Genomic DNA, 12306 nt, shown 5'->3' on the forward strand with positions numbered 1-12306 from the left:
AATTTCAATTTCCGTAGAACATTTTGGCGCGGTTTTTCTAATTCTCGTTGAACTCTGGACCGGAAATAAACTAGTGATTTTTGTTTGAAACCCATTTGACCGGTTCACTTTTCATTGTTATTTAGCGTGAGTGGCCTATTCGGATTTATAGCTATGTACATATTTGGTTTTCCTTAAAGTCAGACTTCGAAAGAAGAATAGTTTAAGTACTCTTTTTGAGATCAAATTTCAATGTGTCAGTATTACTGCCAAGACGTTGTTTCAGTCAGGGTGGGTTTCCTTGCAGCAAGCAATTCAATTAAACCAGTGAGGAAGCTCAAATACGCGACCCTCTCAACTAGGTAGGAAAAAAATGTTGGTTTTGAATATTACCTCAGCTTTTTTTTTTTTTTTTTAATCCTAAGCTGAGAGCCTTGAGAGGCTATTTCAGCGTAACCCTAGCGTTTGTAGGTGAGCTCACGGGGCTCAAACCTGATGACGTTGCTAACACGAACCCTAGCAAGAGCCGTGCTTCGCAGAATCTACCACCGGATCGGAAACGCGACCCACTGAGAAGATCCGGCGAGAAACTCAGTGGGCTGTGTCTGGGAGTTAATTTACTCGTCGAGCCCTTCGTCGCAAGCGACGGGTTCAACGAGAACGGTGACCGGTGCTTGAAGTACCTAGAAGCACCCTTAGTGGATCGGGAGGATCCGAGATGACGTGTTTTAGGCGACGTCGACTGCTTTCCATTCTGTCCGCAGGATCGGGAATGTAGTTACCGGCGGCCACGATGAGAGGGTTCTCGTGTCGTGCCGCTTTATCGAAGTGGCGCATCGACCCCGACTGAAGATACTTACTGATGGACTCTAAGTCCAGGTCGTCATGGAGGTCGACGTTCCTGATGAACCACGGGGCTCCGACGGCTATCCTGCAAAAACGGGATTGAGTAATTTAAAAGGATTTTAAGTGAGTGCGGGCCGCGTGAGCGAACACTACACTTGCATAGGTCATGACGGGGCGTATGCAAGTTTTGTAGAGTTACCTCAGCGTGGATTCGACAATTGACCAGAAGCCATCTCTTAATGTCGGTTCGACTACTAATTAATGCCGTCCTAATAAACGAGGTAAATATTTTCCTCACAAACAAATAATAGTAAAGATGTTTAAGACTGGATTGAAAATATAATTATTCGTGCAGTCATACTTAATAACACGTACATAATGTATGTGGTATAAGTTTATCATGCATTCATGCATGGAATATTAATTTGAAGCATCGCTTTCATGTAATGAAGACATAATGATTGAACGGTAATTTTACGATGTGCCAAATTACTTTAATGACCACGGTTATATAAAGTATGAACGAGTAACGTTTGTACATTAGTGCTTTCGTAGGAAAGGAAAATATTTTAGTTACATAACCACTTAAAATGGAGTGCTAATTATAGTTCACAGTAAAGTATGTATGTATGTATATTAACAGCTAACTACCTATTTCTTCTCTACCAATGGATTTACTTTTTGTTTGTTTAATGGCCATTTACGTGCTTAAGGGTTCTCAAAAATTAATAACTGGACACAGTTTTATTCATACGCTTCAAATAAAAATGTAAATAATAAAACAAAAGGAATATTGTAATAAATTAAAGAAATCTGAAGTTGAGGCTTCAGTAATTATGTATGAATTTCGACCATTAAGCGAAGTTGGGTTCAATGGTCGAAATAGATTGAACGTTTGTTAAAGAAATTTGAACCCTTTTTTTGTATTTCTCTTAATCTTGCTAGTTCTCTTTAATTAATGATTGTTCTGATTTAAAATGTGAGCTGATCTATCAAAGGATTTTTCAGTAAAGAAGCGCCGCCAACATTATTTCAAGAGTAAAACGTTTCGTATTTTTTTTCTTTTATTTTGCCTACCTACTTGGTGGACTACCACCAAGACTACCTAGACTACTAGGGAGCTACTCCAGCCACGTCCAGACGGGTAGATGAGCTCACGGGCTAATCCTAAGAGAATTTCTTACCCATGCTGATGATGATAGCCTTTAGAGGCTATTTCAGCTTCGCCCTAACGTGTGTAGGTGAGCTCACCGGAGTGTTGTTAACACTGACCTTAGCATGAGCGGTGTTTCGCAAAATATACCACCGCATCGGAATTGCGATCCACTGAGAAGATCCGGCGAGAAACTCAGTGGGCTGTGTCTGTGCGTTTCGTATCTTATTGTCTTTTGACGTCTGTATTTCGACTTTTATCTTTATCATTTGTCTTTTATAACAGTCATCATTATACTGCCCTTCTCCCAGTCACTTGGGGTCGGCGCAACATATTTTCTCCTTCCATACTCTTCTATCATATACCGTTTCTTCGGTCACTCCTCTCTTACCCAAATCGTCTTTCACGCAATCCACCCATTTCTTCTTAGGTCTTCCTCTTATATCCTTCCACATTCATAGTTAGCATTCTCTTACCAACCTCATTTTCATTTCGTCTCATCACATGTCCATACCATCCCAAACGCGCACTTCTCGGCTTCTCTGTCACAGGTGCTACTTTCAGACTTCCTCAAACATATTCATTCCGTATTTTATCCATTCTCGTTACTCCACACACCCATTACAACATTCGCATCTCTGTTGCATGCAATCGCCTTTTATACAGTGTGACCATAAAAAAAACGAATGTAGTAAGTTTATTCATTTATATCCCGGAAGATAAATATTTGGTGTAACCCATAAGGCGCTGTAGCCATAACCGTTCATTTATTGCCTTCCTGTCGACGTAAATTCATAAGGCGGCAACAAACAGGAAATCACAGACACTTCGAAAGTGAAATGAACATGGAATTTTGTTTATTTATTTATTTAATCCTTCTTGCACAAAACAGTATTTTAATACTATAAAGCATTCTCTACTAGTTAAGCATCGAGTCGTAATATAGAATGTGGGAATGTAGAACAGACATTAAAGTGGTGATGTACAGGAAATTTTAATAAATATTCAAAACTTTTGTTTTAATCTTTTTAAAATTAATGGTAAATGTAACAATAGGATGTATATGTTAGAGGAAGTCTGAAAGTGGCACCTGTGACCGAGAGCCTTTGGAATGGTATGGACATGTGATGAGACGAAATGAAAATGAGGTTGGTAAGAGAGTGTTAACTATGAATGTGGAAGGATATAGAGGAAGAGGTAGACCTAAGAAGAAATGGGTGGATTGTGTGAAAGACGATATGGGGAGTGAGCGAAGAAACGGTATATGATAGAAGAGTATAGAAGGAAAAAACATTCTGCGCCGATCCCAAGTGACTGAGAAAAGGGGAGGAGAATGGTGATGATGATGGTAAATGTAACAATAGGAGTAAAATGATTGTCTATATTTTTATGCCCATATTAAATATTACAAACAGAATGCCACTGCTCACCTTAATGAGGAATAGGTTTCCATTATGTAGAAATCACGGCTATTCTATCCCTTGTCAAATGCGTGCTATACCTAACTTATGTTCACCAATGATTTCTACGAGAAAGTGATAAAAATGTGTAATCAATTACAGACTCACAAATCATGTTATCTGCGTAAATAGTGGTTGTAAAATATACAATAGGTGTATAGGGTAGTACAGGTAGTAACAAATAAACAGTTTAAAAAATAACCGAACTAATAAAAATTGAAATATCATTTTTTCATCTCGTTGAGTGAGCGCGAGGTGAATCGGGATCAAATCAAATGAGGGTCAAAATAATAAAATTATTGTTTTGTCATCGGTCCTTGACTTGTACGCAAAAATTTAAGTTAAAATTACATCCAGTTGTTTATTTGATTCTAGACAAAGCTTACTGTTGTACTATAGTCAACGAAGGACAGATGGTTCGCGAATGTTTCACGAAATCAATGTTTTTGATACAATTAGCAATACTCGTAGATGAGCGCACTTCAATATTATTTTTTTCCCCTAACTATTCGCTGATAGCCTAAGAAGAGGGTATTCCAGTTACGCCCAGCCGGGAGTTACGCCCGGAGGGGTTACTATTTTCATATAAAACTTTAGTACATATATTTCATTTGCGTTCCAAATAACTACCGGCCATCAACTGTAACTGTTTACAACTTTTATTTTACCGTGAAAAAATGAATGAATGAGTGATAAATTACACATATAACATATAACTATACTGAGACCTTAGATCATATCTCAAGGTGGGTGGCGCATTTACGTTGTTGATGTCTATGGGCGCCAGTAACCACCTAACACCAGGTGGCCTTTGAGCTCGTCCAACCATGTAAGCAATAAATAAATAAAAAACATAAAAAAAAATTGCAGCACCCAGAAACGACCACCGCTATTTTTCTTCTAAAAGGAGTCCCTAAGGGGTCGCGTCGCTCCACAATTTGTTCACACAGATCGAGCTATAAATACGAACAATACAAGTAATAAATTATTTTCAGAAACCATGGCCACGTCTGCTGTTTGGCTCACGCTGGCGCTGACCGGCGCTATACAGTGTGTGCATATAACTGTAAGGAATCCGCGGCAGATATTTATTCAGCATTCGAATCCCGCTCAGACGCCTCTCCGTATCTCAGGCGCAGGGGCGAGGTTTGTAAAGGTGGCTTCTGTCAATCAACCCGCCGATAGACTTCCAGTTTTCGGCTATGGGTGAGTTATTATTTTTTTATCACAATTTTATTGATGTATAAATTGTGATGGTGATTGTGTGATGGTAAATTGTGATTGGTGTGAGAGCACGAATTTTAGTTGTTTGTTTAACAGTTTTATATGTAAAAATTATAATTTCGTTTCGTAGTGTACCTACGTGCTTTTGAATTTTACTCTTTAAGTAATGTGGTGGAAGGGAGGGCGTAGATCGCACTGGTAGATACCATCAGCGTAGCAACTTTGGTAGCAGCTGCTTTTCCGAGAAGCAATTCTGCGTTCCTAGTTAAAGTGGAGATAGCCCTTAATGAACAAAATGAAGACTTCGCCCACATCCCTCAGGGAAACATGTGAACTGCTATGCTCATTTAGAATACTATTAATGCAATTTTATTTTGTGCACGTACATATTTTTCTTTGTTCGTCCCTTAAATATTATAGTAATTTGTAAAAGAATTTCGAGATAGTGTTGTATGGAAGAAAATTATACCTAAAACGCTACTAGTGTAGTAATTTGTTGACTAACGTATTTCACTGTCCATAGATTGTGTTAACATTTTGCACAATGTTTGTTTTCTAAGAGCACGATAATTATTCTGTTCTCAGCTTCCAAGATCCTGTCAAAGTTCCAACACTTCAAATCAAAAGGTTATTTGTATGGCATCTATTATTTTACTAATATTTTGAAATTAGTACTCCAGGGTGACGACGAAAATGAAAAATAAAAAAAAATACATTCACAACAGATCGTACAGTTAATGTTAAGGACAATGTGGAATTACTTAGATTTTTAAGGCTCTGCGTTTAATATCTTAATTAAATTCTTGAATTTCAATCTAATACTTCTTTATGGTTCTCGTAACATATAACTCAAATTTAGCTTGATTTTCTATAGATTTTTTTATATAATAGTTAAAAAAAATATCCCCAAATTAGTATGAAAGTGCAAATTTTTAAAGATTACTGTTACAGTTTCAGCAATCCACCACCACCGCTTGGGTCAGGAGAGGATCCTGCGACCCAGACCTGTGGACTCTCGCCGCCTTTTTGCACCAAATCGAAATACAGATCCATTGATGGGTCTTGCAATAACTTGCTAAGACCTGTATGGGGAATGCCACAAACGCCATACGGCCGATTGGTCCCTTACAATTATGGTGATGGTAAGTTTAAGGACATCATTCAAAACATCTTTAAATTCGATGTTGCGATTACTAGAAGATGTAGGTACACCTGTACAACAAAATCCCACAAGATGTTCAGAACCTACATATATGTCGGCGTTAAGCCAGAGTTTTCACACAGTAAGGTCTTTTACAATGAAAATATAATACAATTCTATAAAACTTGAAAATTACTATTTTATTACAAAAAGCTACGTCTTAGTTCTTACACAATTAGCCATTTTGTGTTGGTTATAGTAACTACAACTTCTTTTATACAAACAAATGTAATTACTGCGAAACAATTCACAAAATATAGCTTAATATTCACAATACATATTTTAGTGATTTTTACATGACTGACATTTAATTTATTTTACATGAATTACTTTTAAGTAATATTAACTGACATTGTTATTATCCAGCCTAATAATAGATGGCGCCAACAACATCATTGCATAACAATTACAATACTTAATTAAATTATTGCTGTTAATTATAATAATATAAATTATTATTAATATTTACGCTTTATTCATATTTAATTATTTATACAGTTATTTGTGTTTTTAAACAATAATATAAACACTAAACATATTCTGAACATTTTCACATTAAAACAGTGTCTGCTAATTATTAAATATGGTAGAATAAGTTTCATCTTGCTAATAATAAATAAATATTAACATAGAATAAACTAAACTATATATTATTATGTTAATTATTGCCAATATTCGCGTTTGCGCCCATATATACATAGGTTTAAGAAAACGATTAAAGAACATCTGTGCAATAAAGCTTACTATAAATTCAATGATCATCTAGAAGATTGCACAAAGTGGGAATGAGTTGCTCGCTCCGGGAATTTCAATATTGTAATAATTGTTACGTTATAAAGCTCATTGTAAAAATGAATATTTAAAAAAAAACTAATATTTTAAAAAAAGTTATGTAATATTAAAAAAAAATACATGCCCGCTGAGTTTCTTGCCAATTCTTCTCAGGACGGAGGCTAGTTTTTGTGAATTGGCGGTAGTTCTTTTGACGTTCAACAAATATGTACTTTCAATTATGTTGAATAATTTTTTTTTAATTTGATTTGAGTTGATTTGATTCCAAAAGATGTACTTGACAGAAAATATAAGTGCTTTTTTCATAACCAGCATTCCGACAATTTATTAAATATTAGAGTCTGTGTACAATACGACATTATACATATTATTCGACAAAATCAAAGGAGTTCACAAAACATTTTGTTTATTAATCACTTTAGCGATTTACTTTGAGAAATACTCGTACTATTGAACACTTATTGACACATTAGTTACTGTAAAACTAAAAGAATTGATTTGTTGTGTTTTCTCCTGACCTCAAAAGAAAAGGCAAGATATTCAATTCGTGCTTAGGTAATGATATATATGGTCATAAACATCTAAATCCTATCTATTTTGAACAAAAGTTTTTATTTTACGAGCAAACTATTACAAAGAAGTTCCGGCTTGTGACATTAATTTTAGTACCGGTAGTCCTTAGGTAACATAGTGCTTGCTCCTAAGGAATGTACACATACTGAAAAATATCTTCTGCTTACCACAAGGAATACAAACTTCAATTAGAAAATTGAATTCAATTTCAACATTTCTATATTATTTCGTCATTCTTTATTGTACGCACAGTTAATACAATATAATGATTGCGAAAAGTTATAAAAATGGCGAGCCTAACTCAACAATTGAGTTATCTACCAGCTGACCGTTCTTAAAGAGGGTGAGCTTTACATACGTGGGTAGAAGAGTACAATCTAATCAATTTACTTATTGATACAGTAAACAATAACAATAATAGTAACAACCTCTATATATAAAAATGAATTGCTGTTCGTTAGTCTCGCTAAAACTCGAGAACGGCTGAACCGATTTGGCTAATTTCGGTCTTGAATTATTTGTGGAAGTCCAGAGAAGGTTTAAAAGGTAGATAAATATGAAAATGCCAGGAATTAAATAGAAATTACAATTTTGTTTTCCCTTTGATTTCCTCCCGTCGGACGGATTCCTTTTGTTTGTGTTTTTTATTTTTCGATTAAGGCACTACGAAGTCTGCCGGGTCAGCTAGTATTAAATAAAAACACTAATACAAAATATATCAGACTATATACATATACAATTACAATTATTATGTTCTCTTTAATTTGTTCTTCACTGTAATATTAATAATAATAATAATAATGTTTTTATTTCAAGTATCCATGACTCATATAAATTGTTAATAAGACTTAGACCTATGTTAGTAGTTATATTTACATCACAATGAATTACTGTGGTAATATCCCATGGGAGATGGCACCACAGCGACCCATGTATATACAGTCCAGCCTGCTTGCGATCATGCTCAGGACACTGTTGGAGCTGGCCCTCACTCTGTTTACCAGAGATGCACACCTCTTACGCATGGTAGCGTAAAAACAATCTATGTGCGCGTCTGCAAACATCCCTGATGCGCTACAAAAGCGGGGCAGCACCACCAGCACCCTAAACGCGTTATTGTATTGAACACGGAGAGCATTGTACATTAATATTGACTTCCTCAACAAACACACCGCACACATAATTTATGTATTGTCATGCGCATAAATGACTGTAATCTGTTTGCATAAATTGAGCTATAGCTAAAAACCGAGATCAAACTCCTGCTTGAAGTTATTTTTGGAATAATCTATTTCCCTTTATGATACTGAATTAGCACATTTACGTAAATAATGGTAGCTGGGCTCGCTTAATGATCGGCGTTCAACAATAATTATTGGCACCACAATTTATTTGGATTCAAGCCAATGATTACTTAATAAACAAAAAAAGTGTTAACAAACATCGGGGATGTTGCTCCTAATAGAGCAAGAGCCCGCGACAGCCAGACCTTCGTTATTTTATAAAAGCTGAAAGTTTCTCTGTGTATGTCTCCAACACAGGTAAGAACGACCCGCGATTATAGAGTTTCGATTGTGGTTACTTGGGCAGGTAACAGGCAGTAAAGGTATATAAAATAGTACCTTAAATTCGTTAAAGTATAAAGGTTTTTTTTTTAAATATTTACTCCAGAATATCTTTAGAAATCACGATATCCGTTGCCGGACACTTTTTCCAGTTGTTACCCCCTGCCAGACACCCCTAAACTTTAATAAATTTTAATTATACTTTCGTTATACTATAAAAGCTAAATTTTATATATGTTACTTAGGGACTTATAAAAATATGTTACCCCAATAGCCGGACAGTTTTAATGGTTCTTACATCTTGCCAGACACATTGAGAGCCCGCTGTAGGTGCGAGCGCGAGGTAGCAACTGTTCAAGCGGGTGTGAGCGAGATAGAGTGCTTAGTCTATTGTGATCTTTTACTGCACATCAGCTGTCGTTTATAGGATTTATCCGTTCTAAGCAGTGATATCGAGGCGCTACTCGGCATGGGAAGCTCTGTCATTCTGGCGGGCGACCTAAAAGTGTAAATACATCAGGTGGAACGCACACACCACAACCCCTAATGGCAGGCGGCTCGACGCGTTAGTCGATGATCTCGCCTTCGATATCATCGCTCCGCTAACCCCGACTCACTACCCGCTAAATATTGCGCATCGCCCGGATATACTCGACATAGCGTTATTAAAAAACGTAACTCTGCGCTTACACTCGATCGAAGTAGTTTTAGAGTTAGATTCAGACCACCGCCCCGTCATTATGAAGCTCGGTCGCGCTCCCGATTCCGTTCCCGTCACGAGGACTGTGGTGGATTGGCACACGCTGGGCATTAGCCTGGCTGAATCTGATCCACCATCGCTCCCGTTTAGCCCGGACTCTACCCCGTCTCCTCAGGATACCGCTAAAGCCATAGACATCGTAACGTCACACATCACCTCGACATTAGATAGGTCATCGAAGCAAGTTGTGGCGGAGGACTTCCTTCACCGCTTCAAATTGCCCGACGATATTAGGGAACTCCTTAGAGCTAAGAACGCTTCGATTAGCGCCTACGATAGGTATCCTACAGTGGAAAATCGTACTCGAATGCGTGCCCTACAACGCGACGTAAAGTCTCGCATCGCCGAAGTCCGAGATGCCAGATGGTCTGATTTCTTAGAAGGACTCGCGCCCTCTCAAAGGTCTTACTACCGCTTAGCTCGTACTCTCAAATCGGATACGGTAGTAGCTATGCCCCCCCTCGTAGGCCCCTCAGGCCGACTCGACTGCCTTATTCATCAGTTCAATATCGACGACAATGAGGAAAATTATAAGAACGATTAAATATTTTTCTTTGACATGTAATATTTTGTTTGTACTTTATAATATTAAAATAACATTTTTTATTTTCTATAATATTGCTATGAACGTAATAAAGTAATTTTTTTATTGGATATCTTAAAAGATCACAATAGACTAAGCACTCTATCTCGCTCACACCCGCTTGAACAGTTGCTACCTCGCGCTCGCACCTACAGCGGGCTCTCAATGTGTCTGGCAAGATGTAAGAACCATTAAAACTGTCCGGCTAATTGGGGTAACATATTTTTATAAGTCCCTAAGTAACATATATAAAATTTAGCTTTTATAGTATAACGAAAGTATAATTAAAATTTATTAAAGTTTAGGGGTGTCTGGCAGGGGGTAACAACTGGAAAAAGTGTCCGGCAACGGATATCATGATTTCTAAAGATATTCTGAAGTAAATATTAAAAAAAAAATCTTTACACTTTAACTGCTCTCCGGCGGTTGTTGTCCATCTGTGAGAGGTACGCGGAATCTCACGGGCTCCGCTATAATGTTAAAAAAAAGTGAACTGCTCGTCTTTAAGGCAGCAAAGACAAAACCGAGTTATGTGCCACCAGTGACGCTCGGAGGTACTCCACTGAAGAGGGTTACTGAGTTCAAATACCTTGGCCATATTGTAACTGAGCACCTTAAAGATGATGCAGATATTGAAAGGGAGAGCGTTGGCTGTCCGCTGCAGTATGCTGGCCCGCAGGTTCTACCGTTGTACCGCACAGGTTAAGGTAACCTTGTTCAAGGCGTTTTGCCAGTCCTTATATACCTGTACCCTGTGGGTTCGATATGCGCGGCGGGCATACAATGCTCTCCGAGTGCAATATAATAATGCTTTCAGGATGTTGTTGGGGCTCCCGCGGTACTGTAGCGCATCAGGTATGTTTGCGGATGCTCACGTGGATGATTTTTCATCAATCATCCGCAAACGAACGGCCTCACTGATGCGTGGGGTTCGTGCGAGTACTAATAATATCCTGATGGTTATAGGTAATAAACCCGAATGTGCTGTTTTGAGACACTGGGTTCATATACATACCCATATACCAGGTGCCTCAAAGCAGTGCAGATTTATGAATTAAATGTTTAAATGTTTTAATTGCTAATTTTAATTTTAATTTTAATTTTACTAACATAGTTCTAAGTATTATTCAACTTACAACATATGGACTTAAGAGGGTCTGAATTAAATGAATTTTATTTATTTTTTATTTTATTTAACGAGTTTAAGATACTATTTTATATACCTTTACTGCCTGTTACCTGCCCAAGTAACCACAATCGAAACTCTATAATCGCGAGTCGTTCTTACCTGTGTTGGAGACATACACAGAGAAACTTTCAGCTTTTATAAAATAACGAAGGTCTGGCTGTCGCGGGCTCTTGGGCTATAACTGTTTTTTCGTTGCCTAAAGACACACTTATCTTAGGTCTTTTTCCAAAATTGCCGTTTTTACGAAATTGTCGTTTAGTATACAGAAAATGAAAGTCATTTTTTTATGAACTTTTTTTATTATTTCTATCAATAAAAGCATGCGCGCCTGTGGTATCGATGCGTCTCTGCCAGCGCAGTGGTAATTTTTCAATGGTCAGCCTTGTAAAACGGCAACTTTATAAGTAGACCTATTATATAAGCACGCCCGTATGCCGCATTCCAAAGTTTGGAACAAAGTTATACCATACAATTGAGACTTCGACTAGAAACTAAAGTTTTGATATCTGTGGCTTCTGGTATTTAACTGTCAGGCGATACGTGAGTCCGTCCGTAATTAAGAGAAAATGGTAATAATAACTATTCTATTCATAATGAGTCAAATTAGTCAAAAACAAAAAAAGTCTCAAGAAGTAATCAATGCCTTACGAACGGTAAGTAGAAAGTGGCCGAAGTTTTATGGTCTCGAACAATTTCATGATTACTCACAAAAACAGCGTAGTCGGAAAATGTACCTACAAAGATTGAGTACGGCATTATCTATATCCAAATAGATATACAATATTCAATGCGACCCTAATGTGAACCAATATGTACTGCTGATACATATATATTATACATCAATCAATCATTCCACTCGATCCCTTATGGTGTAACCCTGCAGTTATATAAAATTTTCGTGGGAGAAGTAAGAAATACAAATGTAGGCGAATTTCGCCATACTACATTTCGCTACATTCATATTTTACTATAAAATACTAT

The 12306-nt window shown here is 37.2% G+C and overlaps 1 protein-coding gene across 2 annotated transcripts in view; it reads left to right on the forward strand.

The window, feature by feature from the left end:
* Window positions 1–12306, forward strand: part of LOC101746811 (peroxidase) — an 84311-nt gene that overhangs the window by 51873 nt on the left and 20132 nt on the right. Inside the window, exons 2-4 of one of the 2 annotated variants that reach the window (XM_021350898.3) lie at window positions 4434–4644; window positions 5248–5289; window positions 5614–5804. In XM_021350898.3, the coding sequence (XP_021206573.2) occupies window positions 4439–4644; window positions 5248–5289; window positions 5614–5804 (439 nt within the window). In that variant the 5' untranslated portion in view covers window positions 4434–4438. The remainder of the gene's footprint in view (window positions 1–4433; window positions 4645–5247; window positions 5290–5613; window positions 5805–12306) is intronic. The other variant, XM_012694251.4, reaches the window with a different exon arrangement.

This window comes from Bombyx mori, chromosome 6 (genome assembly GCF_030269925.1).
Source record: "Bombyx mori chromosome 6, ASM3026992v2".
Classification (NCBI taxonomy): Eukaryota; Metazoa; Arthropoda; class Insecta; order Lepidoptera; family Bombycidae; genus Bombyx; species Bombyx mori.